At 40.9% G+C, this 15,494-nt stretch overlaps 1 protein-coding gene across 6 annotated transcripts in view; it reads right to left on the bottom strand.

Moving 5' to 3' along the window:
• Window positions 1-9,772: 9,772 nt before the first annotated feature.
• The window catches only part of LIMCH1 (LIM and calponin homology domains 1), a 177,293-nt gene continuing 171,571 nt past the window's right edge, over window positions 9,773-15,494 (bottom strand). For all 6 annotated transcript variants that reach the window (XM_032108113.1, XM_032108115.1, XM_032108114.1 and 3 more), the window contains 2 exons: window positions 15,339-15,441; window positions 9,773-12,835 (listed from right to left, as the gene is read on the bottom strand). In XM_032108113.1, the coding sequence (XP_031964004.1) occupies window positions 12,810-12,835; window positions 15,339-15,441 (129 nt within the window). In that variant the 3' untranslated portion in view covers window positions 9,773-12,809. The remainder of the gene's footprint in view (window positions 12,836-15,338; window positions 15,442-15,494) is intronic.

The raw sequence follows: 15,494 nt of genomic DNA, 5'->3' as shown, positions 1-15,494 counted from the left end.
CTATTTATTCCATGCTTAAATTAGTCAGCTGTTTCAACCACATCTTTCATCCTGCTGCTTTAATTAGTTGATATATGTCATTTCTGTATTTGACCTCCTCTTGATGGAGACACTAACAGCCCTATTTTTGGATTGGTTTCTTTTTTCCAATTGAGAAGCATAATTTTGTGATAAATGAAGTGTGAATCCCATTCCACGTGGCCAGTTTGTTCAAACCATCTCAAAAGCTCCTTGTGAAATAAGAAGACCTGCTAGGTCTGTGCTGCCAAAAGGAAAGCATTAAGGCTGTTTATTGCCATCCTTGGCCACTTTACAATTACAAACACAATTGCCTTTAAACATTCCAATTTAGAAAGAATATATGCAAAAGTGTTCCTAGCTGTAGGCTCATTGCTATTCAAGCAACCCCAACCACAGTCCTTGAAGCAGGTGGCCTCCTTTTTGGCCACCCCAGTATTTTCAGGAAACAACTCAGCTTCTACTGGTAGAACAGTATACATAGACTTAATAGGGCTGGTTCCTGGTTTTGCCCAGTTGGTCAGGGTTTTTCCTTCAAATTTTCTATGTTCAGACCAAAATTTCATTCTAAATTGCCTTCCCAATGGCTTACCTCTGTGAGGCATCTTCTTCAGGTACAGTACTATGTAAATATTACTGCAGTGGCCAGAGTTAAGAAAAACATTTAGTTCTATGCCATTTTTTCTGTGTTTCGCCAAATCAAATATTTAACTATTCAACAGCATCTGTTAACATGCTAATAACTGGATAAATAAACCTAATGCAGGCGAAACATATTCTGCAATCCAGAGTACTCCTGAGGGACTTTCTGTTATCTTTAAAAGTGACCAGGGGGAGCATGAGAAAAAAACAAACACGAAATCAGCCCACCTAATGGAATGGTCCCTGCTCTAGGATATACTTTTAATAGTTAATTAATATTTTTAAAATACTTTGATGAAAATATATGCTTAGTTTTATTCTATTTGAAATAATTCAACTGGCAATCCTTTTTCAGAAAGAAAATTATTGTTGCTGCCTCACAGCTCAAGTTATTACCCAAAGTAATAAGCTTGGCAAAAAAGCCTGTTATTTCAATTCTTGAATAAGGACTCCGTTCACATGTCTAATGCCCTGTGTAAGAGAATTAGCAGAAACTCATCTCAGTGTGGTTTCAAAAGAGGAAACTAAGCAGACAGCCTTGTTAATTTAGCATATAGACTTGGAATAAAGTACAACATCCATCATCTCTTGAAATTAAATTAAAAATTGGTCTTGTGTCCAAAGAGAAGGAGCCAATTTTCTGCTGGAAGCAGAGTCTTGGAAGATCACTAAAACCCTTAATGGTTCTTTCATTGTGGGAGCCAATATGAAAGAAAAACCAGTTTGGGAGTTCAAATTACCCCTCACATTAAATGCTACAACATGTGCAATCTTCAGTTTGGGCCTGTTGCTGTTGATGCAATGCTTTCTGTCACCCCAGACACACAGGGAATTCCTGCTGTGTGTCTCTCCTGGTCCTTACAATCTCCCCACGTGCTACTGGATGCTTCAGCAATGCTGAAGAGGCTTTTGCATGCAGGGTGAAACACCCGTCCTTACCATATGTCGTGTATCGTTCTCGTTCTCCCACAGTAGGTTCTTATGTGTGATAAAAAGATGCTTGCAAACACACTGAGATTTAATATCTGGGGAAAGGGAAGCCTGAAAATATGTTAACAAGATTTTCAGCATTAAAGACAATTTTGTTTCAGATTTCAGCTGTTAAACATCTTAATTTGTTTTGCTTTTTACTCCAGTAACATAATGCTAATACACTCTGACAGCTTGTGACTCCACGCTGAGGAGGTTTCGCAAACCAATCTCTTTACTTGAAATTTGATTTACAAAGTGCCTTAGTCCTTTAGCTGTGTGGCAGCAGTCACCGGCGCTACACTTGTCATGACTTAAAGTAGGAGCACGATCTGGGCAGCTTTTCCTTGTTTGTTTATTTTCTCCTAGTGAAGGATTCACGGAGATGAAAGAATCCTTTTAACTATTTAATGTTCTCATCCATCAATAACCTCAGTCCAGAAAATACTGCTGTGCAATGTCTGGCAAAGGCCAAAGGAAAGGGTGGATTTTTTTGTTTTGAGGCATATATTAAACTCCTGGTGCAGAACACAGGTAGCATCTATGCAGTTTTTTTGTACCATATTTGTTTTGGATGTATTGATCTAACAGTTAATGCACAAATCTTTTGGATTCCATGTTTTCCTTCCAGCCCAACCTAGCTTTGGCTGGTCCTCTCCAGGAGTAAGCTCAGCTTACTTTCCAGGTGCTTATCCTACATACAGCTGCAGGTCACTGCTGAGCCAGCAGGACCGCTTATTCAGCTATAGACCACCCCCAGCCTTCTGTGGGCCATCATTTTCCTGAGAAATCAGGTTTTTGACATGTGAGGAGTACATGAAGTGGCACTTCATAACACAAGTCCATGCAGAACAGGCAACAAAACCAGTAGATAACCACAAACATTTGCTCTCAGAGGCAGCCCCCCAGGCTGTGGCCTGCTCTTGGCAGGGGTAGTCTGCCACATGCACGTGGCTTGTATGGATGGAGCATATCCTGTCACATCCCAGCATCCTGGCAGGTATGTTACATAGCATAACCACCTCCAAAGGATAAACACCATATGGACTATTCCTTTGAGTCTTTCTATAATTAACTGGAGAAGCTGATTTGGCACCAAAACTTAGTGAAAAACCTTTTCTTCACCTTTCCTCCAGCAAATAAATTTTTAGATGTTTTTAAAATTATTTATTAAAATAAAATGTCTGTTATTCTCCAGGCAGAAGGTGGTGGAAACAGCTGTGTGGATGTTTCCATCTCTCCTTCTCCATAGAGGAGACATTGAAGCCAAGGTAACATCATCTAGCTCAGAAGTCAATCCTATAAAGAAGAACAGAAAATAAACCACAGTTCCTGCCCCACTGTGGCAGGCATCACTCATGAAAACAATGTGCTTACACTTTTAAATCTCCTTTCTCTCAGAAAAGGAACACCTTTTGCCATCTTTTCTCTCTAAAGGGCGTTTCCCCAGAAGGGTTCAGCTTGCCTCACTGAGCTCGGAGCACAGGAAATGATCTGCCAACGCCGACAGGTCTGTGTGCCCAACACCAGCCGCCTGCAGGGCGATGCTGCGCTGGCTCCAGCCCAGCCGGCTGCTCCCGGCGGTCTGGTGTAGGCAGGGCAAACTCCGCTGCTGCTGCTGCTTTGTGTGCCGTGCTTCTAGACAGGCTGACTCCACACTGATGGGCTTCTTGCTCTGGCGATTTTTGCTGCAGTACTCAGATAGCCTGGTCCTTCTGAACTCCACAGTCATTATGCTGTAGTCACAGTAGCTGGTAAATGCATGCAAAATGCTTTGGTTTGGTTTTCCTCTGAGTTTCAAGCACATTTATTGTCAGGTTATAGGCTAAATCAAAATCACAAGTGAGACATTCTTTGCACAAATTAAATGGATCTGTGACCCATGTATTCATTTGTAAATACAGGTAAACAGTAGTTTTCTGTCTCACAGTGGTGTTTTTAAATCTGATTCAACTAACCACGGAAATGGGCTTCAGTGTTTTCTGGTGATGATGAGCTCTAAAAACCTGAAAACCACGTTGAGCTACCTACACTTTCATATAAGACCAGTGGCTCTGTACCTGAGGCCTGCTAATGATGTCTGCGTATCTGGGAGTGTGCATCAGGTATCCTTGAAAATCCAGGTGTTTCCAAGTCTCTGACATTTTGTACTCATGTATTGTGGCATTCAAAATGATTCAAAATCTAGCCCAAGTTATTTTATATTACTGCAATAATAAGGAAGTAATTGATATTTGTATTCAAGCTTCAGCTCAGTACTGTCAAAAGAGATACATATTGTCATAAAACCGTAAATAAATAAAACCGTACTTATTCCCTTTCCTGGATGACAAGTACTATGGCAGCCTGTGGAGAGACATGTCCTCTTACATTTGCCTTGCTAGCCACAACGTTTTAATAAAAAGTCTCAGTGCAGCATGCGCACCTTTGCCACACTTGGGCTGCTCCAACCATCTTCTTGCGCACCTAGTTCTGCTAGAGCATTCCCCCAGCAGGCAGTGCTGCCCTGTTTGCTGAAGTCTTGCCAAAGCCCACCAAGCAGCAACGTTGGTTATTTTACAGCCCTTTGTTCTAACTGAACATGCACAGGAAGCAGCTGGGAAATGCTGTATTGATTAACTGAGAAGAATTTCTAGCTTAAAAATTAAAATCTCCAGTATCTGAGGGAAAAAACTGAAACTGTCTGTATCAGATGCACAGCAAAGGTGCAGAGAGAGCAGCGGTGCCCTGAGCCAGGCCAAGCTGAACGGGCAGCCAGGCAGAGCCAGCTCCAGCCAAATGAGCCTCCTGGCAAGCTGGGATGTGCCATGGGGGCACAGCTGGATTTAACTGGACTCAGAACAAGGCTGAGAAACTGGTTATGTCCTAGGCTGATAACAAGAGGGGAGAAGTGCTACAGCTCCACCATTTACCTTCTGAGAGCTTGATCCTCATTGAAGTAGTTTTTTCAAGATAGGCAAACAGTTCCTGGAAGTTGGGATGCATGCCTCTTCTGCATCCAATGATTCACTCGCCTTTCCATTTTACCTTGCCTATAGCTGGTAGGAACTCAAGTTGATCACTTTTTGCATCAAAGTTTACCAAGTACAATGCAAGTCTTCAGCTCCTGGGGTAACAACACATGAGGGTTATTGTCAGCTGGAAGTGTGTGAAAACAGCCACATGCTTGAAGAGCCTTGACACAGTAAAGAAAAACATATCTACATGTTTAATTATATTCGTGCTATAAGCAGATTCTAAGCATTCAAGACAGAGATACTGAGAAAACCAAGTATCAAGTGATTATATTCCATCATAAACTGTTTATTTGCACCTATACCTTGTTCAGTTATTTATCAACACACAGCCCCATGTGAAAAAATACAGCTTTGGAGATATTGCACCACCTACATCACTTTGAAGAAATGCAATGGCTGCAAATGTCGCTGGACATAATCATGCAGGCTTTTTTCCCAGATATAAACCCACCTGCATGGATGACTTGCAGCTTGTGCAAGTGAACAGCTTTCTCCTTCCCCTTCACCCCCCGCCACTGAAAGGAATTACTGCAAAGGCAGTGCCACCACCTGAGCTCCTTGGAGTTTGGTTTTTCCAAAGGTTTCTCAGAAGTCCATTGTCTGAAAAGATAATTTAATGAGGCAAGCCTTGCCTCACGAACTACAAGCACCGTCCTTTTCTGTATAAAATGTAGCACAGTGAAGGCATCAGTTAGCTGTGATGATTTTGATTCACCACTGTGCATTGCTGCCAGGGACACACTGGCCCTCATGCTGCACAATATTGTGGTAGATGGGCTGCCATCACAGGCAGAAAAGTCAGCTGTCATGATTGGTTTTGAAAAGTGCTTTTAGTTTTGATTATCAAACCACAGGTAATTACACTGGACAGTATCATCCAGTCAAGTGAAATACTGTTTTACTCAGAGAAAAAAAGCCTTAAAATTGCCTGTTTGCTAAGGACAGAAGGATATAAAAATACCAATCACAGGTTCCAGGAGAAATATAAGAAGAAACTTACCAGCAAAGATTTGCAAGAAATAAAGACCTCTATTTCTCTAAAAAAATATTTGGAAAATGCAGCTGCTTCTCCACAAGGTAAACACAGCTGATTCTACAGCAAAATCTTCCTATGACTTTCCACATTGCCGTGGGCAAAAGCACATTAGTCACTACTCTTGAAAGAGATAATGGCTTTTCAACTGCTGTGTACCCCGCTGTATCTGTGACAAAAGCTCTGAGAGATAACAGCTTTGGCAGAAGCAAAATGGAGAGGATGAGAGTTCAGGCTGGTTGATTGGCCTCTGCCACTGCTTGCCAGCACTGCCATCGTCACGTGGATGCACGCTGGACATGTAGGTGGCATTCTAACATACGTGGTTGAAAGTGGGTTTGTGAGGCTGCAAATTAATTTTAAAATTCAACTTTAGTCCACTGGAACAGATCTGTAATTATATCAGTTAGTGGCATAGATCCCCTACTTTGCCATAGATCCCTTCTTAATGTCATCCTATCTGTTTCAAAATAATAAGATACAAAATGCATTTAGGAGTATGGGTAAGATATGTGTTAACTGGCTTCTTTTTTACATAGAGTGCTGTCCTTTTATCCAATGTTTTAAACTCAGCTGAAGGCCTGTGAATACGTAGAACAACAAGACAGAATGCATTTCACAGGTCTATCTAACACTGCTGTCTTGATATTAAACCTATGTAAAGCCTAACTGGAACATGGCTGGGCACAGAGGGTTTGCAGGGTCATGTCTGGCTTCAGTGCAAGGCCTTCCCCCTCCAGCCTCTGTAAGCAGTGTCTTCCACTCCCCAGAGACCATGACAAACCATGAGCACTTCCCTCTGCCCAAGAACGGTTTCAGTATAAACCCATGGAACCAGGAAGGGCACCAAAAAGCATCAAATATGAGCCAGGCCAAATGTCTTCTAAAAAACCTCCAGAACACCAGTTCACGAAACAGTTCAGAGAGTTTCACCCTCAGGCTGGAAATGATCTGAGTGTTATCATTGTGTATCCATCAAGAACAACTTCAAACTGAGACTTGGTAACAGCACAAAGTCCAACACAGAAAGCCCATCCTGCAATCTAGTCTACTTCAACACATGAGTATTAATTAATTGACCACGCAGATGCCAAATCACTGGAATTCATTTTTCCTAAGAAAAGTTTGTAATTAGACTAACCCCTGCCCCCCACCCCTACATTTAACATCTTTTGGTAAAATAGCCACTTTGTTCTCACCTGGCAATGTTTAGATGTGGTCCCAGAAAACTGCATTTGGAGGTGACACCTTCAATCTGAATGATAGGGACATATTGCTATATGGGGGATTATGGCAACACCTCCTTGGAGTTGTGCACACTCACAAAGTTCTATAAACCACCCCAAAGACAACCAAAGAGCACCTGGCCACTGGAAAATAGGGGATAGCCATTGTAAACCCCCCAAGTCCAGGTCTCTGGAACAGCTGTTCCAGCATTACAACAAGGAGTTTCCAGAGATGAGGATAGCACGTCTCTGTTTCTGTGCTTGCAGTTGGAGTGGTTTTGTCTATAATCAGACGTAATAGAAAAAAAGGAATTTTTAAAATCTTGCTTTCTTTTCCTGTTTGATAAATTCTGTTATTTCAAGGAAAGATTTGCAGTTTGGTTAGTTTTGATTTAGTTTCTAGATCCATGACTGGCTTGTGCAGGTTTTAACCAGCAGGTCATCTGCTTAGAAAAAAATACATCTGTGAACTATGGATGTGGCATTAGCTAAGAGAATTTACAGCACATCACATGCAGTGAAGCAGATGGACTCCATGGATGAGTTAACAGTGACTTATAAGATTATCTTAAATAAGGGAGAGGTTTTCTTCCTAAATGGCTTAAAACCCCATATGCTTTGGGGTTTAGCTAGCTTCACTAGCTACTCTTGCAGAGCATGGGTTTTTCCGTAAGATCTACAGAGCAGCAGCTCCCTCTTGCATGTTTAACTGATGCTACATTTTATAAAAAATATGAACTAGAAAAGAGACACTCCCCCAACCTCTCAAATACCACCCCCCCCCCCCCACCATAGGACGAGTCACATCCTGTCCTGTACCTTCTATCTCTTTTTCTTGGGCTCTTATTACTTGAAAAACTTGAGCAGCTTCCAGTTTAGTCATTTCCCCTTATCAGGAAATTCAGATGAAATTACATTCCCACCGGAGGCTTTTAAAACTATATAGGACCTGTTTGCCTTTACAGGAGATATTTTACTGACATTTTTGTTTTCCCATCCAAGTGGTGGTCATCTGCACACTTTGAGCGCCCATAACCCCTTCTGATTTTCACTGCAGATGTGTCTCTGTCATCTTGTTCCCCAGTTACCCAACCTGGTAAAGGGGAGAAAAGGACAAGCCTCCACTTTGCAAAGTTTATTAAGTAACTACTTAACCAGCCTCCCATTACCAGGAAGGGGACCCATCTGAAACCACATCTTTGCTAAACTGGGCAGCAAGAACTGTACCTAAAGCTAATTTTCTAAAAAAAGTGGCAGCTGCCTGCTTTTAACTATGCTCCAGAAGAGTTTTCTGGATAAGGATTACTCACAAGGTAAGCAAGTTACTGATGTTCATCACCTGTGCCTAGAGCCTCCCACAGCTACCAGCACCTGGCTGTGCTCACTGATGACCAAAACACCTGCTAAGGAGAGAAGAAAAATAAGCAAAACAAAGTGGGTTGAATGGAGGAAACTGAGCCCTTGTCCTGACAGTCCACAGTGGGGGGAAAGGGAGGGATGGAGGCATCACACCTGGACAGGATGTAGAGGAGACACATCCCTTTTTGCATGGGGTATCCTCTGCTCTGATGTTCGAACCTTAGCTGTAACAGCCCACTCCTCTCTCCCATCACCTCCTATTTCTTCCATATGCCCTCAGCTTCATCCCACTGCTCAGCAAGCCACTGTCCTCTCCTGGGGCATGCCAAGGCCCTGTTAGCACAGTGGTTTCTCTCGGGGCCCTCCAGGCAGCCTTTGCTACCTGCAGCTGAAGGTCCTGGGGAGATGAGCAGGTGATACAACTCCCCTTTTACAAGGTATTCAAAATTATTTTGCCAGGTGAGTGCACCCCCAGTGGTTCCCTTTTAGGATCATAAATGACTGTGCAGGTCACATTCATTACAAAATAGTAATAATAATAACGATAATATTACAAAAAATCCTACCAGGATTGCCACCATTTACCCTGGCTCATAAGGGTCACAAACAGTGTTTGTCTGTGTGCCCAGCAGCCTTGGTGCAGAGCTGCTGGAGCAGAAATTGCTGCCTGACTGCCTCCAAATGCAGCCTCAGAGCAACCTCCAGCGGCAGCGAGCTGTTCCCGCAGACAGGGCACCGATGGCACTGCTGGGAATCCCAGCATGCCTCTGCCACCACAGAGAATGCTGGCCCTCACAGACACGCAGGAATAATGTATGACCAGCAGCACTGCCATTAAGGCACCAGGATAAAAATAAAGGAATGAATGAACTAAAAAAAATTAAATTTTCAGTACATCCCCATGACTCATCTAACAGCCGAGATGCTCTACTGGCACAAACCCAAACACGTCATCCACTTAAGACCCTATTAAAAAGTAGAAAAAGGGGCAGTTATTAGCTTAAAATTTTGTGTGAACTTTCTTCTGGTGACTGGACAAGTCACACACTTGTTGCGATTCAAGAATTAGTGAGATACCTCAGTACATGCAAAAGTGAGCACAGACTCCAGGATCTTTGCTACGTGGAAATGGAATTAACCAAGTACATATTTAGCATTGCCATATAGAAAGTGCTTTGTTAAGTGAAAGTCTGAGCCACAGTCCACCAACACTGATGAAAGATCTTCTGAGGACTTTGGGGTTACCTCTCTACAGTAAGCCTTCTCTGCTCATCTTTTACCACAACAGGCACACGTGCTCTTATGAATAGAGGGCTACAGCTTACAGTGGCAATCCACAGTGCATTTTGCCATCTCAGCTACGTCCTTTTCATTGTCTCATCTCATATACTAAGTCCTGGGGAGCACAGCTTGGCTCAGCCTACCCCAACCAAGCAGTAGCCTCTACTCTGCAATCCAGGTTCATGCAACAGAAGTTAGTTATAATAAGTAAAATCAACACCACCAAAGGTAATCAACATTTTATTTATAAACATACATTTACTATAAAAGCTGTTGAGTTTTAGACAAGTTTTCCTAATTTCCAGAGGCATTTTAGAATAAATAAAATAAAGGGAAGATTAGCATAATTGGTATTCAACATTAGCCCCAGCTAGGACAGCAATCCTTGTCCCTGAATGGACATGCGGATAAGGATGGTCCTCTTCTGGTTCACCAACTTTTACGACATTCACTGAAAACTACAGGTGTACTGCATCAATAACACTACATAGCAAGAGTAGGGAAAAAATACACCATGAAAATGGGCTTGTAAAATACAGATGGGTTATGACACCTGTTCAGATTCTCTGAAGTAGTAAGAGGCTAAATAAATTCCAAAACGTCTAAAACCCATTACATACATCGTACTTGCTCAGGAATAATAAATCATTTTTTGCAACAAATACATTTACATTGCAGTTCAAATGTAGGAAAGTGTTATTTTTTTCTGTTGCCAAAGTTCCTGATTAGAAATGTATCATATTAATGTGTTTAAACTGGAAGAAAAACGAAAAAAAGTCTCAGCCTGAATGAATTTGCCATGTAAGATTCCAGACGGAATATAATATCAAACATAAGAAGTTGGCATGTATGATTCAGGAAACTGTTGAAAATTATTCTGTGCTGGTGAATAGACGTTCATTGGGGAAAAAAATCGTCATCGTTGAGCGCTGCATCATTTCGCTTTACGTACAACCAACTTTGCTAAAACATGCATATACAAAACTACCTGATAGATACTGGGATCAATTCCTAAGCAGCTCCAGAGACCCAGTGATGTGTCTGCAGTGCGATGCAATATCCCTCCCCCCTCGTTCATGCACTTTATCCCAGCCATGCTCCTAAGCCCTTTGGGCACTTATCCCTACAGGAATGAGAAGCGAACCTGACCTCTGAGACAACCAACCCTTTGATACACTTGGGAACTGATTTGCACATCTAACTCTATCACGTGGGTGAAGCAGTGCTAGAGGTTCATATCCAACAGATGCACAAGCATGCACAGTCTCATTTAAAAATTAGGTTCAGACATTATATATTCACATATCCTTAATGCAGCGCATGGAGTTACACAGATGTACTGCATCAGTTACGAAATCTGCTTCTTGAATTTCCATGTTACGCATTCTTTGTGGAAAAATGTTATAACAACCACAAGCAAAGAGTAAGCATCCTTGTTATCAAAACCCTTTAACAGTAAATCATGCAGGTGGTTGATCAAAATACAAGATATCACTTTTAGTTTCAAAACATTTGTCTGATTTATTTTTTTTTTTACTTAAAAATATTCCCCAGGTGAAGTCCATAAAGGACTACAGCTTTTTGGATTTATTGCATCCATAAGTCATTGCTGACTGTGTGCAACAGCTTTGCATTTTATAAGGCACAGTATTAAGGAAGTAACATGTAACTTTCCAGGAGATAGTCACAATGTCCTCCAATGACATCACACGTGTGTGTTTGATGACACGCAGTTTTGCATGGTTATGCAACTCACTTGCAAGCAATTGTCTAGCATTTCAATAAATAATTGCTATCTAGAGAACAACTCAGAATTATTGCTTCCCTAATAACCATTTCTATTTACCCACACATCAAAAGACAACAGATATGCACATAGATAGAAGAAATCTCTACTCATTTAGTTTTATTGTGGTTTTAAGGCAGAAAAAGAACTTTTTTCCCTCCATTTGAAGATATTTTCAGTAACAGTTTACCAAAAAGAGCTAGGATATTTTACAGTTACAACACATTCCCTAACTTTGTCTGTGTATTGTAGATACCTGCTGAACCCCTGTTTCAATGAGCTGCTGGATCACTTTAGTAAGGAGCACATGCTTAATCAAAGAGCACAAAGGAACACTGTACCAAACACAGGCAAGGTAGTTTTTCTGCCAGCCTCCTCCCTGACCATCTTCCATACTTCTGGGTTTTGCTGACTATTTTTGGGTAGTGGATGGAGGAACACAGGCTCAAGGTCATCTAACTCTCTGCCCCAGGGGGTACCCAAACCACACGTGTTCCTCTGCATGAGATTTCAACCAAGTGTAATGTTTTCAAGTGAACGAGCAGATGTCCAACCCACTTGAATCACTGATTGGCAAGTTACATGCCAAAGAGAAAAGCTTCACCACAGCATCAAACTGCAACTCGGAGACTCACAACTCAGCCCGGTCTGCCTGCTCGGCCGCCTCTCCCCCACATCACCTTTCATTGAGTTTAATAACAATACAGGCTGCTGAACTTACTAAGAAGGATTGCTCATGATGGGAATTTTTCCATTGTTAATAGTATGCAGTCTTTAGGTTTAATGAAGTAATCTTTATTTCAGAGAATATTAAGCTATAAGCATGAACATTACTTGAGGTACACAAACAAAAAAATCCTATGACTAAAGGTGCAATAATTTATTTGTTTGACTTCTACCCTCCATTGAAGGTAATATAAACACAAAATGCTTCAGAATTACAGGATGTATTATCAAACTAGTCTCTGTATAAAAAAAGTTATAGCTTCAGTTATAACAGAGAGGTCGTGCTGTGAGTTTAGTTTTTCAAATGCACTGATTAGATGCTATCTTAAAATTACTTCTCAGCTCAAGTTGGCATATTCTATAAAGGTTCTGTAAACTTAAACTTTTTAATTGCTAGAAATATTAAAACAAAACAGCTTTATTCCATGTTTATTCTCTTATTACTTTCAAAAGAACAAGGTAACAGACTGGGTATCATAAGCATACCTGAAAGGTGGTTTTGTTTTGTTTTTATAGTACTTAGGCTTTGCCATCCCAAACACGGTCATACATATTTTGCAAATTTCTTAAGGAAGCAAAAACCAACGTATTGCATTTCAAAGGAGCAGGTGCTGCTTTGTTGTGAGTTTTTAAAAACGAGATGAGAGCCATCATGTCCATGGATTCAAGCTTTTACAAGTGATTGTCTGGAGGCAGCCGATACATATGAGAAGAGAGTTCCTTCTTGAAAGTTATTAGGACTGAAAGTCATGTCACAATGTAGTTGGCTGTCCAGCAGCTGGGTAAAAAAAAACCAGAACAAGTAACTGGTTACAAATTTTAATAAACAAACATAGATTTTCCTCACATGATCTCTATGATTTAAAAAAAAACCAAAAGCATCTGGAGTTACATATATTTGTGCCCTGTTTTTCCTTCCTCCTGCAAAGCTGGGGCACTAACTACTACAAAGAAGGATTCAGCATAACTCCAATGGAAATGTATTTTCCTTGCCACACATTGAATGCATTCTGCATGAAGTCTGATCTTATTTTACGCCCCAAGTACTTGTGTGTGTATTTATTTCAGGCTCTACAGCGGCAAAATAATAAAGCAAAGGACTGCTGACTCATCTTCAGCTGTGCCTAGTTTGTGTGACTCCTTGTGTTATTTGGCCATATAGGGAATCTCATTAATGTAGCTCTCACCTTTGACTTTGACACTCATCAACCTGTAACCATTCCCTGTGTTTGACATTGAATACAGAATTTCCTTCCTTGCGAGTTTTCGCTGAACAGAAACAACCTTCCAGTAAAAACCCCATCCACTTTTATCTGAAAACCAGAAATATTTTGAACCCTGGACCACTACGTAAGCCTTAATGCTTTTCTTGTTCTTTTTTGATGATTCATTTTGAACCAGAATTATCCATTTTTTCAGATAAGCTTCTGGGAGCCAAAATATTTAATCCAGATGTCCATAAGCATCTCAAAACAATACTGACTAATCCGAGGTTAGTTAGAGACCGTCACTTCTGCCCACTGCTGCACAGGTTTCAGATGCAGCCATGGGGGCAGGAAGGCACAAGCCATGCAATCAAACAACTGTTTTCATATTTTGCAGCATTATTCCCAGAACTGAAAGGCAAAACACTGACATTGCACCAGTTTATTCTTAATTTCAGGTGTGCAGTGCATCAAATTTTTGTTAAAAATTGGCAACTAGCAATATTTGCAGTTCTATCAAAATCAGTCCCTTTGAATTGTCAACAACAGTTACTGTAGCTGAAATTCAACTGGATTTTGAGATTCCATATGACTGGTGGACACAGCAGGAAGAGGCAATCTGTAGTAAAAATTACAAACCCTTTGCCATTATTATTCTTCAGGAGCCATACATTTTCTCAAAATCTATTTCCTCTGTCATGGACTTGGCTACCATTCTGCTGGGTATGTACAAATGCAAAACATTGTTACATGAAATACTGCATACAGTTCTGTAACGCATTTTCTAGTAATACTGCTGTAGAAATGATGATGGAGAGAGTGATTTCTACAGCATATAAGCTGATAATTTATTAGAGCCTTTATCAATCCTCAAGGGACATCACTTTTTATTTAAGCAAAAAGGACTAAGAAGAAAAGGAAATTATAGCTTTTATACCTTCCTCTCTTTTTTGTGTAAAGATGGATGTGCACATCTGCATTTTAAGGGTCAGGACCTCATCCACATGAGGAAGGTTTATAGTATCAAGCATGAAGGGAAAAAGCTATTTATAAATATTTTGGGTTATATAAATAATGAAAAGTTGATAACATTTCCGAGCAGAATTAAAAAAAATAAAAAAAAAAAAAGCCAAAAAACCGATTATACAATAGCACCCTCTAGCTCTGCTGATTGAGAAGTATCTCTTTCCTGAAGCATCAGAGAAAAAGTACCCAATCTTCTTCTGGAAAAGATAGGGAGGTACCTTTCCTACTCCTGGATTTCTACAGCCAGTGCTTTTGAGAGAGAAGAAGGGAAATAGTAAGTGAAAAGAGCTCTAGATGTCCACTTATCAGTTGGAATTGTAGGCAGTGAATATACCAAATAATATTTAACAGGAAGACAACAATTGCTTCTATTGTTTTCACATCTTAACTGTTTTCCACACAGTGGAAGCCAGCTGACCAGCACTGGTGACATTGGGGTGAAGCTAAAATGTTCCAGTAATTTGGCATCAGTCACAGAAATCCAGGACTCGGAAAGACATTTAGGTGACCTGCTCTAAGGCAGCAAAATGCATGAAGTTTTCTTTCTGACGTGCAATTGTCTGGCTCACTCTTCAAAATTAATGGTAAGCAACACTATTTAGCACATATCTGGGGATACCAACACAAGGATTCTCTACGAGTTACAGAATGTTCTTAATATTTTACATGACCATTTTGTCCACAAAAGGGAGTCCTAGAGACAAAAAATGGGAACTTCTCCAAACACAGGGTCCTAGATCAGGTAGAATTATCTACATTGTCTCCTGCGATGTGAGAGATCCAAGCCTCCAGGTCACACAATATGCATGCATAGTATAGGCGTTTATGTTTATGCACAGAAATAGCCTTTAAGTCTAATAGTGCTGAGCAGAGATCCTCTGGGCAAAGTTTAATGGGCTTGGAAATCTTTTCTGATATGAGAAAATAATTAAAATGGCATGGGAAGACTCCTCTTCCCATGGCGAAGAGCCTGAGTGTCAGAGCCAGACAAACCCACCAGTTAAAACCATGGCAACAGTATTGTTAGAGCTCCCAGTACTTGGTACTTACTTCTGGATCGGATATAACAATCGTTGCAGTTAAGAAGACCATTTCTAATCCTGACATCTGTGCCACTCGCTGCATCTCCCAACTGTCCCTTGCAAATGCCACACTGTCAGTTGAAGAACAGAGAAAGTAAGACAGACCACGCCCTACTACCTGTCA

The sequence above is a fragment of the Corvus moneduloides genome, chromosome 5, assembly GCF_009650955.1.
Source record: "Corvus moneduloides isolate bCorMon1 chromosome 5, bCorMon1.pri, whole genome shotgun sequence".
Classification (NCBI taxonomy): domain Eukaryota; kingdom Metazoa; phylum Chordata; class Aves; order Passeriformes; family Corvidae; genus Corvus; species Corvus moneduloides.
This window is presented reverse-complemented; position numbering and strand designations above follow the sequence as displayed.